Source organism: Meles meles, chromosome 19 (genome assembly GCF_922984935.1).
Source record: "Meles meles chromosome 19, mMelMel3.1 paternal haplotype, whole genome shotgun sequence".
Lineage (NCBI taxonomy): Eukaryota > Metazoa > Chordata > Mammalia > Carnivora > Mustelidae > Meles > Meles meles.
Genome location: NC_060084.1, coordinates 59,638,475 through 59,658,792, shown reverse-complemented (window position 1 = coordinate 59,658,792; position 20,318 = coordinate 59,638,475). Strand labels below are relative to the sequence as shown.

At 48.3% G+C, this 20,318-nt stretch overlaps 2 protein-coding genes across 4 annotated transcripts in view; one reads left to right on the top strand and one right to left on the bottom strand.

The window, feature by feature from the left end:
* LOC123930911 (zinc finger protein 324A-like) overlaps positions 1-20,318 on the bottom strand; it is a 37,695-nt gene that overhangs the window by 16,089 nt on the left and 1,288 nt on the right. The gene's annotated exons all lie outside the window — the stretch shown is intronic.
* LOC123930926 (zinc finger protein 773-like) lies at positions 2,680-7,656 on the top strand. 2 transcript variants are annotated; one of them, XR_006816179.1, is made up of 3 exons: positions 2,680-3,283; positions 5,239-5,365; positions 6,612-7,656. XR_006816179.1 is itself a non-coding variant. In XM_045987433.1 (2 exons), exons 1-2 carry the CDS (start codon positions 3,251-3,253, stop codon positions 5,437-5,439), a joined length of 234 nt encoding a protein of 77 aa, XP_045843389.1. In that variant the 5' UTR covers positions 2,680-3,250; the 3' UTR covers positions 5,440-5,902. The 2 variants fall into 2 exon arrangements, 1 of the variants encoding a protein (XP_045843389.1); XM_045987433.1 differs by lacking the exon at positions 6,612-7,656 and having other exon boundaries at positions 5,239-5,902.

Here is a 20,318-nt window from a genome sequence, read left to right as displayed (position 1 = left end):
AAAAAGAAAAAGAATGGTTCGAATGTGGAAAAATGGACCCTCATATGCTGCTGGATAGACTGTAAAGCAGGGCAGCCATTATGGAGAATAGTTCGGCAGCTTCTCAAAAAGTTAAAGATAGAATTACCATATCACCCAGCAGTTTCACTCCTAGGTATATACCCAAAGATTTGAGAACAGGGACTCAAACAGATACTTTTATGCCAGTGTTCTTTGCTCATTAATCATAATGACTAAAAAGGTGGATGCTTCCACCCAAGAGTCCCTGAGCAGATGAAAGGACAAAATGTGTCTTGTCATACGATGCGATATTGTTCACCTATCAAAAAGAATGAAGTACTGGTAAGTGTTACAACATGGATAAACCTTGAAAACATTATGCTAAGTGAAACTATCCAGACAAAAAAGGACAAGAGTAGTTAAATGAAATCACTAGAATAGGCAAATTCATAGGGGTAGAAAGTAGATTAAGAGTTCACAGGGTGCATGGAGCACTGGGTGTAGTACATAAACAATGAATTCTGTAACACTGAAAAGGAATTTTTAAAAAATAAATAATTTTTAAAAGATTTTAAAAAATTAAAAATAAAGAAGTTAACAGGGGCCAGAGCAAGGGGGAATGGGGAGTTATTATTTAATGGGTACAAAGTTGCTGCTCGGGTGATGGAAAACTTTTGGAAACAGGCAGTGGTGATGGTTTTACAACATTATGAATGCAATTAATGTCATGGGACTGTACACTTAAAAATGGTTAAAATGAAAACTACTGTGTTTTAACTACTTCGTTTTACTGTGTTTTAACTACACTACTGCGTATTTAACCACAATTTTTAGTGTAGTAGTAATTATAATCTAAAATTACTTCCCCCCCAAAAAAACTGTTTTAGATTCCTCTGCTATCTGAAAATTAAGTGTCAGTGAAAAAACACATTTTTGTGGAAAAAGAAAGTCAAAAGAGGAGGTAAGATATGCAGCAACAGAAGCAAGAGGTTGGAATCATGTGAGGAAAGAAGTCAAGCGCCAAGGAATGAAGGCTTCCTCAACACGCTGGAAAAGGTAATGAACAGATTTTCTCCTAGAGCCTCAAAAGAAACCAGCTGTGGGGTGCCTGGGTGGCTCAGTGGGTTAAGCCTCTGTCTTCAGCTCAGATCATGATCTCAGGGTCCTGGGATTGAGCCCCGCATCCGGCTCCCTGCTCAGCTGCTTCCTCCTCTCTCTCTGCCTGCCTCTCTGCCTACTTGTGATCTCTGTCTGTCAAATAAATAAATCTTTTTTTTTTTTTTTTTAAAGAAAGAAACCAGCTATGGTAACACCTTGATTTTTGCCCAGCTAAATTAATTTTATCTGGCTTCCAGAACTGGAAGAGTAAAAAAGAAAAGAATTGGAAGAGTAAACTTGTGTCGTTTTAAGCCAATTGGTTGGTTTATGGTAATTTATTACAGCAGCAATAAGAAACTAGCACAATCCCTGCATAGCTCACATATCCTAAAATGCAGGATTTTAGAGGTGGGCAGACACTTGTCCCCTCAGGGGATTTGGAGCCCTAGTGTTACCAGAGTTCCACCCTGTTTGGCACTCCTGTCACTAGCACCGAGGCCCGAGGGAATCCCATTTGCAGACAGGTTAGTGGACATCTTTGGGGTCATTATATTCTGCCTACCACAGTACAAGAATATACTTTTTAAAAAATTTTGAACATTGCCTATATGGCTACTTGCAAATTCAGGATGAGTGCGTTTTATTCTTTGATAGATGTCAACAATAATTCTCGAAAGACATGTTTCCAATCTGCCCTCCCCTGGCAGTGCTATGAGAGCCTTGGGATGATGATGATGATGCTGATAACGGTAAAAATAGCTGTCTTATTTACTTAGTAGTGTTAGCCTTAGAGATAAAAATTACTTTACCAGCAAAAATGGATTTGGGGGGGCGCCTGGGTGGCTCAGTGGGTTAAGCCACTGCCTTCGGCTCAGGTCATGATCTCAGGGTCCTGGGATCGAGTCCCACATCGGGCTCTCTGCTCGGCAGGGAGCCTGCTTCCTCTCTCTCTCTCTCTCTCTCTCTCTCTCTCTCTGCCTGCCTCTCTGCCTACCTGTGATCTCTCTCTCTCTCGCTGTCAAATAAATAAATAAATAAAATCTTTTAAAAAAATGGATTTGGGAATAGGAGAGAATTACAATTCTGGACATGCAAGATACAGTAAAACTGTAGGCAAATGTAACAAAGGAGAAGAACGTTATTGTACGGAGAGGATGAAGGGGGTTAGGAGGGGCTGTTCTGAAGGAAAGTCCAGCGGTGACAATGGGCTCTCGGGGGCTGAGGCGCACAGCCCACTCTCTGCTGCAGGAGATGCAGTGCACATCTTCTCCTTTGGAGCCTGTAGCTGAGGATTCTTGGCTGCTGAAGCTGCTTCTGTCGGTAATTCTTGCCTCGCAGCCGTACCAAACGAGAGCTCGCCCTTCCACACTTTAGTGGGGTTCCCTTTCCTGGGTTTCACAGCAGCACTATGTGCCTGGCCTGTGCTAAATACTTCTCCTGTCACTTCTCGCGAAGAAGGGTGCAGTCGTGACTAAACTTCGTCGCTGGATTTCGAGTTAGAGCTGCTTCTGGGTGAGGGTCCAAATCCCCGAGGGACTGTCCAGGCACGGAATGCTTGGGCTTGTCCAGAGGTTCTGACGGGGGAAATGCATAAGTGAAGCTGCACCCCAGGGCCCCCTCCGGGCTGGTCCTCCCTCCAGAGCGTGGGCCCTGCATCTCCGCGGGAGGAACCCAGGGTAGCCCCGGCAGAACAGGCGTACGCACACCACTGCCACTCTGCCCCGCGGGCTCACTTTCCCAGCAGCCCTTGCGGGGCTATTTGGGCGTCGCCAAGCGGAATGCGCGTGGCCCCACGCGAGGCCTGCGCGCGGCAGAAACTACAACGACCAGAAGGCCACCGCGACGGCGGCAACCCGCACACCCACCCCAGCACAGAAGAGGAGCTATTTCCTGCCATTCGCCGGGCTTCCGCCGTCTCCCTAGAGCACGTTCGTCTGGCCCTTGCCCCGCCCTCTGGGATCTGAGCTCCGGCCGGCACCTTCTCGGGACCCAGCCGGGGGGCGGGAAGGCTGCGATCAGCTGCCCCGTCACGGGGCTGTCCTCTTCCCTCCGCACTCGCCCGCCGTCCCCTCTGAGTGAGGCCCCGATTGCGGGCACCCAGCCCGGCGGAGGTGTGGGCATCGGCTGCGCACTTAGGGCCCGCCCGGGTCCCATGGCGGCAGCGGCGCTGGTGGACCTGGCGCGGGTGAGTGGGGCCCCCGTTAGAAGGGAGTGGGGAGTCCCTGGACCTTTCCTCCGCCTTCACTTCTTTTGCTTCGCTGCTGGGACCCTCGAATCACCCCAAGCCTGAAGTCCTGAGTCCCGGCCGGAGTTTCTGTGGGAATTTTCACGATTCTGGAATCCAGTGGGACAAGATGTGGAAAGCTGCTTCAGGCACAGGGACCGGGATGTGCAAATGCTCAGAGACGAGACTGAGCTGGGAATACTCGGGGAACCACAGGCCTCCGTTATTTATGTCCGGTGGGCCGGAGTCAGGCCTGGAAATGGCAACCTGGGGAGCTTGGCCTGAGGGTGGTGAGAGCCACGGAAGGTTTGGAGTAGAGATGTTCACAGGCTCCCTTTGGCTGCAGAGTGGAAAACAGAGGTAGGCTGGGGTAGGAGGTGAAGTTGAGGGGGTGGAAAGGGAGGCTCATAAGGATGCTCTTTTACTAGATTAGGTGGGTGATGGTATCATGGCCTGGAGCTGGAAGAAATGGTTGGATTTTGGATCTTTCAAGTCAGCCAGATTTTGTGATGTGCAGAGAAGTGGAGCCTGGGCTAACTCCATGGATTTTGGCCTTAGTTACTAGGTGGAACTGAAGTGCATCGAATGAGATGGGGAGGTTGCTGGGTGGAGCAGGTTTCAGGGAGCATCAGGAGGCAGATTTTGACCCTGTCCAGGCTGAGATGTCCTAAAGACTTCCTAAGGGGCAGCTGGACATGGCAGGTCTAAGCTATGCTGAGGATTCAGCTTGGAGACATCCAATCAGCAGCAGTCAGCCTGTGGGCTGAAGTGGAGCTCTGGCTTGCATTTGAGAGGGGGCATCTTTAGCTTATGGTGAAGATGTCCTATAGGGGCATCTGAGGACTGGGTGGCTGGCCTGATTACTGGGTGGGGTCCGTGAGTGTCACAAAGTCAGATGAAGGGAGGAGGAGCCACAAGAGAAGGTGTGTGTGAGAGGAGGGTCCAGAAAGTGACCAAGATCCCTGTCACCGAGGCTAAGGGATATTGGAGACGCAAGTAGCATGACAGTGGAACTGGGACTCGTGTTTAGTCACCTCTCTGTGGGCTCACAGGCATTTCTTGGCCACTGCCTGGGGGGCCTGAGTGTTTCAGTCAGGATGACAGGTTAGCTCAGTGGCAGTAGGCTGAGTGTCCTAGGCTTGGAGCGGGGGGAGAAGGTGCATCAGAAGGAAAGAGGAATACTGAGGCTGGTGAGCGGACAGCATGAATAAAGGCAGAGAGACTTGGAGGTCCCAGAAGTCTTTGTGGCCTAGTCTGGATGGCTAACTGGAATAGGACCAGTTAGAGAAACTGAAGGAAAGCTGGGTGCCACCTCTGGAAATGGGGACTTTTGGAAGTCTGGGTCAGGATGGGATCCTGGTTGACCTCACCAAGTTAGCCACATTTTGGACACCATTTGCAGAGTGATCTGTAGGGTTGGGGGGAGGAAGAATGGGTCGTGGGATAGTGGTGGGGTCTGGAGATGTGTGGTACAAAGACGGACGTGCACATGCAGGGAAGTATGAATTGATGGACTGCAGTCCTGGTACTGGGGCCTACGCGAGATGAGCCCCAGTTTCATTGTTCTGGGAGGCAGGATCTGGGGAGCCAGGAGAATCGCCTGGTAGGAGGCAGTGAGGCCCCACAACCAGGCCCAGACCCTGTGGCAACTGTCTGCCCACCTCCCTGCTGTGTGAAGGAGGACACAGTGATCAGTGGGACACGAGGAGACAATGGCCCCCATGGCTTTGGAGCTCAGGGAGAAGGGTGACCTAGGAGTTTGTTCGCAGGGTTGATTTGGGAGTCAGAGACTACCCACCAGAAAGATGGCAGTATGTAGGATCACGGGCCCAGGTCTGGATGGGTTCATCTGTGTTTTTTTGTAGTTTTTGCTGCCCTGTCCTCACCATGGCTGACTTAGCTCTTCACCATGACAGGACTGGGGGACCTTTGAGGACTTGGCCATGTACTTCTTCCAGGAGAAGTGGGAGATCCTTGATGAGACTCAGAGGCTCTTGTACCCCAATGTGATGCTGGAGACCTTGGTGCTTGTGGCCTCAATGGGTAAGGCCCTCCCACTCCCGCTTGCTGTTCTGGTCTGTCTTTCCTCCTCTTCTGGGAACAGCTCTGTGTTCTGACAGCTGAGTATGGGTGTTGCTTCCTCCTCTGGGCTGTTTGCTGTGTGTGCAGAGCTGGGGCACAGGCACAGCCTGCTCCTTCTCCTGAGGAGCCCCAATATCTGCTTCCCTTCCTGCAGAAGGGCTCAGGACCGAGGGGCTCAGTCTGGCTGCCTGAGTTTATCTAGATCAGTGGCACCTCTGTGCCCAGGTTCTTCCCGCCCCCTTTTTTATGTCAGACATTTCCAGGAGCCTGGCTGCATCATGGACTGTAGACACGGACATCGTCACTACCTGCGGCTGGGCTCTTCCTAGGAGATGCTCCTCACAGGCTTATTTTATAACATTGGGTTTTCTCCCCAGTTGTGGAGATGACGTGCACTCCCTCTCGTCTATCACAGGGTAGGTTGCCCTTGGCTGGGCCAGCCACTCACCCACTCTGTCTTTTTCCCAGGACTTAGAACTTTCAGGTCCTGCATGGTTGCTCACCTGGAACAGGACAGAGAAGGCTGGGAGCCTGACAGGGTGCACATAGCCCCACATACTACAGAAGAGGCTGGGAGGGGGTCTGGCTCTGATGAGTGGCAGCTGGAGCAGACGTGGCATTGGGGCCGGTTCACACTACCTGCCCTGTGTCCACTGGCCTTTGCTGCTGGGGCCAGTACCCGTACCTTACTCCATTTTCCTTCCTTGTTCGAGACAACGCATTCTCGCCATTTCTACTTTGTGTACAGTGCTCTGATCTTTGTGTCTTCCTTATTCCCCTCCACTCCTCCTCTTACAGGGATGTCCTACCTTAGCCCACGGTCCGCGTATTATGAGATGTTCATATATCCTCATATAGGCTTTAAGCACCAGATGCCTGGTTGCAGCTGGATTTTCCTGTGCTCAAGGAGACTCTGTGACCCCTGTTCCTGTCCGAGATCTGGGGCCTGCCTGTACTAGGTCCTGCTGAGAGCTGAGGGGTTGCAGTTCCTGCCCCTCCTTCCAGCCAGAACTGTCATATGTGTTCTCAAGTCCTGGATCTTCACCTTCGGTGACTTTCCTGGGCCCTGTACTGCACCACAAGCTCTACCTCCCCCTGACTTGATCCTGTAGACTCATTCCTAAATTTGACAGATCCACATCTGGGAGGGGGCTGCCCCCTCCCAACAAAGCCCATATACACTTTGCTGGTATTTCTCTGCTTTCAGGTTGCTGGTGCGGAGTGGAAGAAGCCCCTCTTGAACAGGGTGTTTCTGTAGAAGGAGCGCACCATTTCAGGACCCCTAAGGCATGTCCTTCCACCCTGAAGGCCAACACCTGTGACATGTGTGGCTTGGTCTCGAAAGACATTACACCTGGCTAAGGATTAGGGAAATCACACTAGGCAGAAACCATACAAGTGTGAGGCATGTGGGAGAGGCTTCTGGCTCAGTATAAACTCTCACCAGTGCCAGCAGGAGCCCAGTAGAGAAAAATGCTTCACAAGTAGCAAACGTGCTAAGGATGTCCTGGACGGCCACGACCTCCTGCAGCACCGGGCCACCCACAGCATGGGGAAGCCACATGGGCACCAGGCACAAGGAGGCCTTCCAGCTGCCAGCAGCAGCAGAGAGGCCACGCCACAGAGAAGTCCTTCAAGTGCAGCAGCTGTGGGAGCAGCTTTCTGAAGGCCTTCATTCTCCTAGACCACCTGCTCACTCATTCCAAAGAGAGACCCTGCCAATGCCCAGCACGGAGAAATGCCCCTGAAGAGCACTCCACCACTGTTCATCACCCAAAAAACCACACTGGGGAGACATCCCCTGTGTGTAAGGAATGTGGGAAGGCCTTCAGCCACCTTTTGAAACTGAGGACACATGAGAAACTTCCTACTGGAAAAGTGCATCACGGTTGCAGTGAGTGTGGGAAAGCCTTCCCCCGGAAGTACACACTAGCTTGGCACTGGAGAGTCCACTGAAGAATGGCCTTATGCCTGTGGCCACTGTGGGAAGGCCTTCACTTGCAGCTTCAGTGTCCCTCGCCATCAGGAAGTTACGACAAAGAAAGGCCTTGTAAGTGAGTGCAGACTGTGCCGGAGAGTCTCCAGCTGCATTGCCAGTTTGTGGAGCACCAGAAAATACACACTGGGGCAAGGCCTTGTACATGCAGTGAATGCGGGAAAGCCTTCATTAACAGTTCTCATCTTCGTCGGCATCAGAAAGTTCACAACAGGGGCGCCTGGGTGGCTCAGTGGGTTAAAGCCTCTGCCTTCAATTCAGGTCATGATCCCAGGGTCCTGGGATTGAGCCCCGCATCGGGCTCTCCACTCAGCAGGGAGCCTGCTTCCTCCTTTCTCTGCCTACTTGTGATCTCTGTCAAACAGTGTGGGAAAGCCTTCAGCTGACCCTCTAACCTTGTTGCACACCAGCGAATTCATACTGGAGAAAAGCCTTATGAGTGTAACAAGTGTGGAAAAGCCTTTAATCAAAGCTTTGCCCTCATTCACATCAGAAGGTTCACACCAGAGACAGGCCTTATGAGTGCAGTGAGTGTGAAAAAGCCTTCAGCTATAGCTCCAATCTTGTTACACACCAGATAGTTCACACTGGAAAGAGGCCTTACAAGTGCAGCCAGTGTAAGAGAGCCTTCAGTACAAGATCCAACCTCAGCTGGCACCAGAGAGTTCACACTGAAGAAAAGCCTTATGCATGTACTGAGTGTGGAAAAGCTTTCCGCTACAGGTCAGACCTCTCTCAGCACCAGAAAGGTCACCGGAAAAGAGCCATCTGAGTGCAGTGGACATAGGAATGCCTTCAGCCAGAGCCCCAGCCACACTCAGCACCAGAAAGTTCATACCAAAGAAAAGTCTAAGGAGTGTGGCAAATGTGGAAAACCACTAACTAACTGGGGCATTTTCTTTGTTCACCTTAAGAGTTCACTCCTGGGGCGCCTGGGTGGCTCAGTGGGTTAAGCCTCTGCCTTCGGCTCTCATTCCTGCCTGTGCACTGATGGCCCTGAAGTGACCAGCGCAGGGAGACTATGGAAACCCACACCACCTTTAGGTTATCTGCTCTGGCAGTGAGCAGCATGTGCTGGGGTATGCCCATCGTAAAGGGTCACTGTGCGCGTGCTAGAGGACGAGATGAGAGTACGCAGGACTTCGAAGACCTCCAGAGCTGAGTCTCTCCTGTGGCCAAAGACAGTGTCAACTGGGTTTTTTTTTTTTTTTTTCCAGTTTTTTTTATTTTCAAAGGATTATTGTTGTTCTTTTTTTTGTGGTATAAATTCTACCATGGCTGACTGGAAGCCATCCGTATGAACGTGGAATTGAGTGGGTATGATGTGTCTCAAGCATAGCGTCTCGTTTGCCAGTCTCCCTGACCCCTCACCTCAAAACCGGTGTTTCTGTACCCACTTATGGTTCTGCCTGGCCCTTGGAGATCTTACATCCAGTGATGTAACCAACCTATCTATAGATTTTGGACATCAAGGGCCTTACTCATGGGCAGGTCCCAGGTGACAGCGGCCCCTCAACTCTACTAGGGAACGTGGACATTCCCAGGAACAAAGAACCCAACCCCTGCTGCCCAGGAAGAACTAGAGATTGCCATACGGAATACCCAATGTCCAAAGCTCTGGGCCTGTCAGTCTGTCCGGGCATCCAGGACCAAGGTTTAACCCAGAGACTTTCAGCCTGTCCCAGAAGGCCCTGGGCCTAGACTGCAAGGTGTTCCGTGCCATCCTGCTGTTGAAGGTGAGGTCGCCTGCTAAGACCTTTCTCCCTCTTTATCCTGTTAGAGCCCCACTCTGTTCTCCATCTCACCTGCCCCCAACCACACACACAATAGAAATTAAAGACAGCTTCAACAGTGAGGCAGGCAGTTCCAGATTTGGGTGATTTGGAGACTGGACAGATCCATCGCAGGCACCATCTGTAGACAACAATACCAAAAGGGCGCCTGGGGGGCTCAGTCATTTAAGCGTCTGTCTTTGGCTCAGGTCAAGATCCCAGGGTCTTAGGATCGAGCCCTGATTCTTCCTTTCCCTCTCCCTGCTGCTCCCCCTATTTGTGCTTGCTCTCTTTCAAATAAATAAAATCATTTTTTTAAAAAATTACCCATAAAAGAGGGAAGCTATTTCTGGAAAGTCCTGGAAAGAAGAGGTCAGTCAGGTCCATGCCTGAACCACTGGGGACAGGGCAGAGATGGAGAATGAGGCCACCCCAAAGAGCTCCCATCACTCATGTCTCCCTCCTGGGAATGAGTGAGGACAAAACCAGCCTTCCCTGAATATGCTGAGATGACAGGCTGTGGGCGCCCCGCCAGCCTGTAGAAGTGAGATGCCATCTGGCAATGACATAATCTGGCAAAGCACCTGGACAGATTAGAAAGTATGATGTAGTTCCTGAAAGCTTCCCAGGTATCTGGCGATCTCCTGGGAGGGGTGTCAGGATATTTTTCAATTTTTGGCTTATGGCTTCTTCACAAAGGTTCCTTTCAAGTAAGTTTTCTCAGGAGTGAACTCTTTTTTTTTTTTTTTTTTTAAGATTTTATTTATTTATTTGACAGAAAGAGATCACAAGTAGGCAGAGCAGCAGGCAGGGAGAGAGGGGGAAGCAGGCTCCCTGCCGAGCAGAGAGCCTGATGCAGGACTCGATCCCAGGACCCCGAGATCATGACCTGAGCCGAAGGCAGAGGCTTAACCCACTGAGCCACCCAGGCGCCCTCAGGAGTGAACTCTTAAAAGATTTTATTTATTTATTTGACAGAAAGAGATCACAAGTAGGCAGAGCAGCAGGCAGGGAGAGAGGGGGAAGCAGGCTCCCTGCCGAGCAGAGAGCCTGATGCAGGACTCGATCCCAGGACCCCGAGATCATGACCTGAGCCGAAGGCAGAGGCTTAACCCACTGAGCCACCCAGGCGCCCTCAGGAGTGAACTCTTAAAAGATTTTATTTATTTATTAGACAGACAGAGATCACAAGTAGGCAGAGAAGCAGGCAGAGAGGAGGAAGCAGGCAGAGAGGAGGAAGCAGGCTCCCGGCCGAGCAGAGAGCCCGATGTGGGGCTCGATCCCAGGACCCTGCGATCACGACCTGACCTGAACCGGACTTGGGCAGTTCAGCCAATATTCCAGGTCACTGTGTCCATGGTCGCTGCCATCTGCTGTTTTTTGCTGCCCCTGAGACAAGGCTGTCCCTGGGTACAGGGATCAGAGATGATGGAATCAACATAGGGTTGCCCCCATTTTTGGGTTTTCCAAGAGTGAGGGATCCATATGTTTATGTGAAACCTTTGAGTCTATAAATGTTGCAAACTTCCGAACAAAGTGTATAAGAATATATGCGACCTCTCTATGTGGGCAACATGGAAGGGCTGCTTGGGGTTAGAGGTGAGTCCAGCAGAGCCAGTGGAGCTCAGGCCTGAAAGCAAAGTGGGGCAAACACTCATTATCAGAACGCAATCCCTTTTATCCTGAATGGTCATCTGTGTGGAGACCCTGTAAAATGAAGTCTTTTGGCAAAGAATCCTGATTCGGTGAAATGCCCTGACCTGAACCTGACTCTGTTCTCCCCATCAGGGCTCTGTGCAAGGCAGCTGGCCTGCTGTGCATGTGTGTGTTTGTGTGTGTGGCTGTGCATATGCATGTGCCAGAACATCGAAAACAAACCCCTTGTGGCTCTGAGTATCTGAACACGGGGGATGCTGATGTTCATCTTGACGCTACAGGAAGACTGTCCTGTGAACCAGCCACAGAAGAGGGCAGTGTCAAATGAGAGTCAGAAGCAGGCCTTCTGATCATCTGAGCCCCAGATCCATTTAGTGCCCGAAGCCAAATGCCAAGTGCACTTCTGGGTTCCATGCACCAAAATAGGCCAAGGCAATTCGATAGGGAAAAAGATAATCTTCTCAACCAATAGTACTAGAACAACTGCAGAGCCACATGGAACAGCAAACCTCTAGGCTCACCTCAAGTCATAGGCAAAAGTCAACTCAAAGTTGACACAAGTATAGAACTTCTAGCAATAAAACTTCCAGAAGAAAGCACATTGACCCTGGTTTGGTGGTTTTCTGAAACATAACAAAAAGCATGACAAGAAAAATGATAAATCAATTGGACTGGATCAAAATGTTCAATTTTTGCTTTTCAATAGTCACATCAGGGGGCACCTAGCTGGCTCAGTTGCAAGAGCATGGAACTCTTGATCTCAGGGTTATGAGTTCAAGCCCCATATTGGGTGTAGAGATTACTTAAATAAAAACTTAAAAGATTAAGAGGCTTCGGGGCGCCTGGGTGGCTCAGCGGGTTGGGCCTCTGCCTTGGGCTAGGGTGGTCATCTTGGGGTCCTGGGATCGGCCCCGCAATGGGCTCTCCGCTCAGCAGGGAGCCTGCTTCCCTTCCTCTCTCTCTGCCTGCCTCTCTGCCTACTTATGATCTCTATCAAATAAATAAACAAAATCTTAAAAAAAAAAAAAAAGATTAAGAGGCTTCAATAGGCACATCAACAAAATGAAAATGCAAGCCACACACTGGGAAAACTATCTGCAAAACAAATTCTGACAAAGGACCTGAATTGAGAACATATGAAGAATTCATACAACCTAATAAGACAACCCAGTTTTTAAAAATGGGCAAAAGTGACTTGAACACTCACTTCACTATAGAAGATACATGAATGGCAAATAAGCACATGCCTTCTATGTAAAACGTGTTACTATTTTTTTTTAAGATCTTATTTTTAAGTAATCTGTACACCTAACCTGGAGCTTGAACTTCAAACCTCGAGGTCAAGAGTCACATGCTCTACAGACTAAGCCAGCCAGGTGCCCCTAAAATGTGTTTTTATTTATGGTTCACAACACTCCCACAGGTATTCTAGAGATGGAGAGGTGGCCAAGAGCAGAGTCTGGAGCTACGCGTTGTACATTTCCGTACGCGCTAATAATGAGCTGTGTGCTCTCACACAAGTTACCGCATCTCTGTGCTTCAGTCTGCCCTATATTTACTTGATGCTTTGAATGGCTGTGGCAGATGTGAAGGTCTGCAGGTACAGAGAAACTCTGTACACCATCACCCCACACAGACTCAGTCATCAAAGCAGTCATGGCTGCCCCACAGACATAGCACAGTCACTCCACGTTGCCAGTCTCCAATCCCTATTTCCTCATACTCAGTGATTATCACTTAATACACCCACCTGGTTCTTAGATGAACACAGGAGATAACCCTGCCTAAGAGAGTCTGGTGTCTCGAGGGCATGTCTTTTTAGCCCAGGGGGAGCACTTCCTGTCGTTGCTGTAGGGGGTGTGCCATGAAACATCCTCTCGGAAGAGATCAGCAGCTCCTTCTGCATGCTACCAGGCTTTTAGACCCACTTCTCCCTTCACCAGGTGAGCTCTTGGTATCTGACTTAAAAGATTGAGAGCCTAGAATCTTTCGGCCTTTCCCAGGAGGGCATGGGATAGAAATGCAAATTAGGATATACACTGGAAAGGAAGAAGTTAGTGTCTTTTTTTAAAAAAAAAAAAAAAAGATTTTATTTGTCGGGCGCCTGGGTGGCTCAGTGGGTTAAAGCCATTGCGTTCTGCTCAGGTCATGATCTCAGGGTCCTGGGATCGAATACCACATTGGGCTCTGCTCAGCAGGGAGCCTGCTTCCTCCTCTCTCTCTCTGCCTGCCTCTCTGCCTACTTGTGATCTGTCAAATAAATAAATTAAAAAAAAAAAGATTTTATTTGTCAGAGAGAGAGAGCAAGAGCACAAGCAGGGGAACCGGCAAGCAGAGGGAGAAGCAGACTCCCCGCTGAACAGGGAGCCTGATGCCGGATGCAATCCCAGGACCTGGGATCATGACCTAAGCCCAAGGCAGATGCTTAACCCACTGAGCCACCTAGGTGTCCCCGAAGTTAAAAGTGTCTTTATTTGCAGATGACATGATCTGGGTGTAGAAAATCCCAAGGAATCCATTAAAAAGTATATATAAAAATAGGTATGAGGGGTACCTGGGTGGCTTAGTTGGTTAAGTGTCTGACTCTTTGGTTTTGGCTCAGGGCTCGGCACCCGGTGTAGAGTACTCGTGAGATTCTCTCTCCCCCTCTCCTGCCTCTGGACCCTTCCCCCACCTCTATTCCTCTCTCCTGCTCTAAAAAAACATATATGTATATATGCAAATATATGCCATATATATATATATATGTATATATATGCAACAAACAAGAACAAAGCAGAGCTGCCCAGTTTCCCATACAACGATCAAGTGTGATTAATGAAGCGATTCCATTCATAGCGGCCTGAGAAAGAATGAAATGAATAGGTCTAACAAAATAAGTGCTGTACTCTGAAAGCAATCTGAAAGCTATAAAACAGTGCTAAGAGAAACGAGAGAAACAGTCCATGCTCATGGATTAGCTGATTCAATGTTTTAAGATGACAGTGTTCTCCAAACTGAAATACAGATTCCAGGGGCGCCTAACGTGGCTTAGTGGGTTAAAGCCTCTGCCTTCCGCTCAGGTCATGATCCCAGGGTCCTGGGATCCAGCCCAGCATCGGGCTGGGCTCTCTGCTCCGCGGGGGGGGCCTGCTTCCTCCTCTCTCTCTGCCTGCCTCTCTGCCTAGCTGTGATTTCTCTCTGTCAAATAAATAAAATATTTAAAAAAAAAAAGAAATACAGATTCCATGCAATCCCTATCAAAACCACAGCTGACATCTTCAGTAGAAACTAACAAGCTGATCCTAAATTCACAAAAGACTTAGAAGAGCCAAAATGATTTTGACCAGGAACAAAGCCAGATTTTACTTTACCTAATTTTAAAAATTTCTGTAAAGCTATAGTAATCAAGACAGTGTGGCACTGGCATAAAGACAGACACACAGATCTGTAGAACAGACTTAAGAGTGCCAAAATAACTTTACTCAAGTGATTTTTTTTTAAAGATTTCATTTGTTTCTTTGACAGACGGAGATCACAAGCAGGCAGAGAGGCGGGGGGCGGGGGGGGGGTGGAGCAGGCTCCCTGCTGAGCAGAGAGCCTGATGTGGGGCTCGATCCCAGGACCCCCCGGGATCACGACTCGAACCGAAGGCAGAGGCCCTAACTCAATGAGCCACCCAGGGGCCCCCAACTGATTATCAATAAAGGTACAATGTGGGAAGATGGTCTTTTCAACAAATAGTTCTTGGAAAATTAGGTACCTACATGCAAAAAGATGAATTTAGACCCTCACCTAACTACATGAAAGTTACCATGCAATGATCATAAATGGAAATATAAGAGCTAAAACTATAAAACTGACAGAAGAAAAAATCAGAGAAAAATGTTGACTTTTGGTTAGGCAAATAATTTTTAAGATATGAAACCAGGAGACAATGTATAAAAAAACTAATAAATGAGACTACGGTGTCTAAATGGGGTGTCTCTCAATCGGATGGGGAACCCCAAGTGCGAGGCAGAGAACAGGTGGAAATCAGTGGCAGGGGAGATGAAAGAATTCACCCGAGGCAGAACAGAGGAGACAGAAGTTTAAATGGTGGACAGGTCAGCAGAGGAGCGGCTCTCAGCAATGACGCAGTGGGCAGGGGCTGTTTTCAGTGTGGGGAGATGAGGAGGTTGGTGACTTGTGGAATTCTCCTTTTTGGTAACTGCCTGCCTGTAAGTATTGGTCAGTTAGAGCCTGTGTATATACTTTTTTCTTTTTTTCAAGATTGATTTATTTATCTGAGAGAAAACACACGTGCACCCGTGAGCCCCTGGAGGGGAGGGGCAAAGGGTGAGGGAAAAGGAGAATCCTGAGCAGACTCCCCCTGAGCATGAAGCCCCGATGTCGGACTCAATCCCATGACCCTGAGATCATGACCTGAGCTGCAATCGATAGTGGGATGCTCATCCGACCAAGCCACCCAAGGCCTCCCAGGTCTATGGGTATTGTGAGGTGGGTCACCCAGTGATCCTGTCTGTATTCAGCCAGGGCGTCACTGTGGGCTCTTTCTACATCCCATCGCTTAGGCCTGTTTGCCTAAAAGCAGCCTCTACATAGAGACTTCATCAAAATGTAAAATACTGCTCTTCAAGGGACACCTGGCTGACTCAGTTGGTACAGCAAGTAACTCTTGGATCTCAGGGTTGTGAGTTCAAGCCCCATGTTGGCCTTAGAGCTTACATTAAAGAAAAAATAAAATATCCCTCTTCAAAATATGTTATTAAGAAAATTAAAACAAGTCACAGACCAAGAGGAAATAAATACGGAGTCTTAATACAGAATATATAAAGAATTTGTGCAACTCAATGATAAGACAACCCAAGTAAAAATGAACAGAAGCTCTGAATGGGCATTTTATCAAAGAAGATAAACAGATAGTTAAAAAGCACATGAAAAGATGCCTGACATCATTATTCATTAGGAAAACTTAAAAACCCTTTGAGATTATTGTTTGATGGGTAGAGTTTTAGTTTTGGAACATGAAAAAGCTAGAGAAAGGTATTGGGGTGATAGCTATACAACTGTGTGAATTTACTTAATGTCACTGAACTGTACACTTAAAAATAGCAGTTTTAGGGGCACCTGGGTGGCTCAGTGGGTTAAAGCCTCTGCCTTTGACTCTGGTGATGATCCCGGAGTCCTGGGATCGAGCCCCACATCGGGCTCTCTGCTCCGCAGGGAGCCTGCTTCCTCCTCTCTCTCTGCCTGCCTCTCTGCTTAGTTGTGATTTCTCTCTGTCAAATAAATAAAATATTTAAAATATATATATAGAATTTTTATCTGTATTTTACCACAATTTAAAAAAATCCATTGAGATACCATTTCACCCTCATCAGGATGCAACACCAAGTGCTGGCAGGAAGGTGGAGAAAACAAACAGTCCTACAGTGCTGGTGGGAACATAAAATGGTAGAGACACTTTGGAAAACAGTTTGGCAGTGAAGAGATAAACATGAACTTAACATACGACTTAGCAGTTCCACTCCTAGGAATTGTCAGGCAGGAAGACCTTACTCTGCCCTATGGTCCTTCTAACTGGACTTAGAATCAAACTGACATGATACAGATTATCAGGAGAAAACCAAATTTAATGCGCATACATACAGGGAATCAACAGACAGGAAATTCCGAAGACAGTGAGGCAACATGAAGCTTACGAGAGCTGAGGGCAGAGGTCTAAGGATATGAAGCGGAGAAAGCCCTTCAGCAAGAAGTTGAGAGAAGAGATTTGGAAACACAAGGTTGCTCTACTACGCAGATAAATTCCTAAGTAAAGGGGAGTCTCTGTTCATAGCTCTCTTCCTATTACAGGCTCTCCTTCCCCATGTAAATTAGGTAGCTGTGGGAAAGGCAGAGAGCCTTTCCTGCATCTGCTGGTTTTGTTTTTTGTTTTTTAAGATTTTATTTATTTATTTGAGAGAGAGTAGGAGCAGGGAGGAGAGGGAGAAAGAGGCACCCCGCTGAGCAGGGAGCCTGATACGGGGCTTGATCCCAGGGCCGGGTGCCATGACCTGAGCAGAAAGCAGACGCTCGACCCAACTGGGCCACCCAGGGTTCTAATTATTCCTTTTTTTCTTTTAAGTAGGCTCTATACCCAGTGCAGAGGCCAACTGCCTCACAATCAGAGATCAAGACCCGAGCTGAGATCAAGAGTCGCACGCTGAGCCACCCAGATGCCCCTTGATTACCTTTTTTTTTTTTAAAGATTTTATTTATTTATTTATTTGACAGATAGAGATCACAAGTAGGGAGAGAGGCAGGCAGAGAGAGAGAGGAGGAAGCAGGCTCCCTGCCAAGCAGAGCGCCCGATGCAGGGCTCGATCCCAGGGCCCTGGAATCATGACCTGAGCGAAAGGCAGAGGCTTTAACCCACTGAGCCACCCAGGCGCCCCGCCCCTTGATTACCTTTAAGTCAAAATAATCTTTATGTCAAAGTGGCCCATCTTGGGGAAGCCTGTCCTTGACTCCTAAGAATCCACCCAAGCAAAATGAAAACGCATGTCTCCACAAAGATTTGTAAGCAAAATGTGCACTAGCATTATTTGTAATAGCCAAGAACTTGAAACAATTCAAAATCTGTCAGTTAATGATGGATAAATAAACCATGGTGTATCCATACAAAGGAATATTATTCAGCAATAAAATGGAAGAAAATTCTGATATATACGAATAACACGCATAACCTCAAGAACGTTATGCTCAGTGACAGAAACGAGACAAGAAGAACTACATATTACATGATTCTGCTGATACAAAATATCCAGAAAAGGCAAAGTATAGAAACATACGTAGATTAGTGGTTGCTAGGGGCTGGGGATGGGAGTGGGTTTTGGCTATAAAAGTGTCCAAAGGAACCTTCTGAGGCAATGGGAATGGGTAAGATAATAATGGCTGTACGACTCTATACATTTACGAAAAGTCATTAATTGTGCACTTATAATGGGTGTGTTTTACACTACATAAACTAACCTTCGATAAAGCCACTTAGCAAACAGGACTATTCATTCTCACAGTCCTGGAGTTCCTGATCACATGATGATAGCCAGAGCATTCAGCCCACTAGAAGATGACAGGAAAGCATGAAACACTGGTTAGGCGTACAGCTCTGGGAGCTACACATATCCATAAGACGCCTGCAAACCATCATCTTGCAAGGACCCACACATGAAAACGGTGTGCCAGGCTCCCCCATGTCCTACCTGTCACACTCAGTGTTCTTTACCCATTAACAGTACTCATTTCCTTCTTGCACAAACACAAGTGGGTGATATATTGCTAGGATATGGCCTTCAGGGGGCTTCCTCTCAACACTGCTGAGATGGGAAGGACAGTCCCTGAAACACAGACCATCATTTTGCTTTTTCCAAACCAACCAGTGCCTTCTATAGGCGAACTCCAGGTCCAAAGCTTCAGAACACACAGGCTTCATTCTTTGCCAGGGAAAGAATGTACCCTTTTGTACGGGGTACAAAGGCCAAGTGAGTCACGTCTGGACCGAGATGAGCCATGCCTTGCTGCTGTGCCCTCTGTGAGGTGCCACAGGGGCCCTAACGACCAACCTATGAACACCTCTGTCATGTTCTCTATGCGCTCCTGCTAAACAGCAGTCTAACATCAGAGGTGAATTAACTGGTGATAAATGAATTATCAAATGGCCCAGAGCAGTGTGAGGTCCTGATACTGGAGCTGGTGATGACAGCAATGCATAAGAACTGTTAGCAGGACCTGAAGCAGCTCGATGAAGGCATCAGGGATGTCAAAAGCTGACTTCACAAGGTCCATAAACAATGGGAAATTTACCCAGAAGCCCTCCAAAAGCTATCCCATCAGGCCCTTTGCTTAGAGCAGGAGCCCATGCCAAATTCAGTCATGGGTGGGCACCGTGATACCACTTCAGTGGATGCCGGGCCACTGCCATCTCTCCAGGAGAAGGCAAGCAGGGAACAGGGACTGCTTCTGCTGAGAAACAGGAGGGGACCATCCAACACAGAAGGGCTTTTCCCACAGCACCCAGCAGTGCAACAAGTGGTCTCAAAGTCCAGTGTGGCCCCTACAGGCTTCCCCACACACAGGGCAGTCATAGAGTGTCTCTTCAAGTAACGTTCTTCTATACAAGGTCCAACTTGTGGCTGAAGGCTACTAGGTGGGGTCTTTCTCAGGTATTAATTATTTTGTACTGACCAAAGTTTGTAAAATAGGTTGATTATTTAAAATAAAATGTTAAAAAAAAAAAAAAAAGGAAAGGGCAGCGGAAGACTACATTCACTGCTCTCAAATGGCTTTTTTCTACTGAAGTTGTTGGTGTTGACAGGGCAGGAGCCGTGGCCAACTGGCTGTACACACAGGAGCTTTCTCCAGTTAATATTTCTACGCAGAACACGGCAGGAGCTGCAGCTTTTTGCTCTCCTATTCCCTATACTCACAATGCAGTAACTTGCTGCAAAACTGGATTCAATCTTGTGAGAGGCAGCTTTCCAACATCAGCTGTACTCATTACGCCTTTCTCCAATGAGGATCATGGGAAACAGGTTTAATATTTTCTTGGTGCTAACAAGAATGAGCTCTGGACGTAGATGCCCACATTCTCTGCACTTGGGTCCTTTAGTGCAAGGGGGAAATGGAAAATTTCGCTCAAGTCTGGGCCATACTCACTGCCTTTATAAAGGCTTTCTCAAGGAGAACATTCTGGTGGTCAAAAGGAATAGAGCTCTGGCTGGAGGTTTTCTCATGTTACTACACTCACAACGTTTGAAGATATGAATGGAGGCAAAGGTGATAACCTTTCACCTTCCCGACGTACTTGGGATTTTTTTCCCATTCTGAAACATTTTTGGTGATTGAAAACCTCTCCAGACACCATATGTTTACTGGGTGTCTCTTCAGTGTTAGTTCTCTGTGGGTCAGCAAAATGTCGAGCTGGTAGGGCCTGGCGATAGGCAGAGGCTGTGCGGTGAGGGTGGTCCGGCCACTGACACTGCATCTACCTTCGAGGGAACAAGCAGTCTCATGGAGAAACAAATATTCAAGAACTACCTAAAGATGTATCAGCTCAGGACATGTTAAGGGGAGGCCACTGGTGGGGGACCTGACCAGAAGAGGGGAGAAGGAGAAAGGCTATAAGGCAAAGGACACAGAGGGATCAGCCAGGGGACGAGAGTCAAGGGAAAGTAGAATGGAGTGTCAGAAAGGGGTCAGAACCATAGAAAAGAGGCATGGCTACTCACTTTGGGACCAGGGGAGCAGAGGGCATAGGTCAAGTACGGGATGAGAGATGAGCCCACTGCTACAGTCCCTCCCACAACAGTTTCGTGCTGACCAGGACTGGTCCTCCATGGTCAAGAAATGATTCAAGCTGCCCTGTCCAGGTCTCCTTGCCAAGTTCACCTTGGGTGACCACATTTAGGGTAGTGCAGACAGTCATTCTTAGGTGGGATCAAGTGGTTTGTGAGAGGTCAGCCCCATG

Coding starts and splice junctions, on each gene's coding strand:
- LOC123930926 (XM_045987433.1), top strand. CDS start 3,251: ATGGCGGCAGCGGCGCTGGTGGACCTGGCGCGG. Junction 3,284..5,238: donor CGCTGGTGGACCTGGCGCGG/GTGAGTGGGGCC, acceptor TCACCATGACAG/GACTGGGGGACCTTTGAGGA.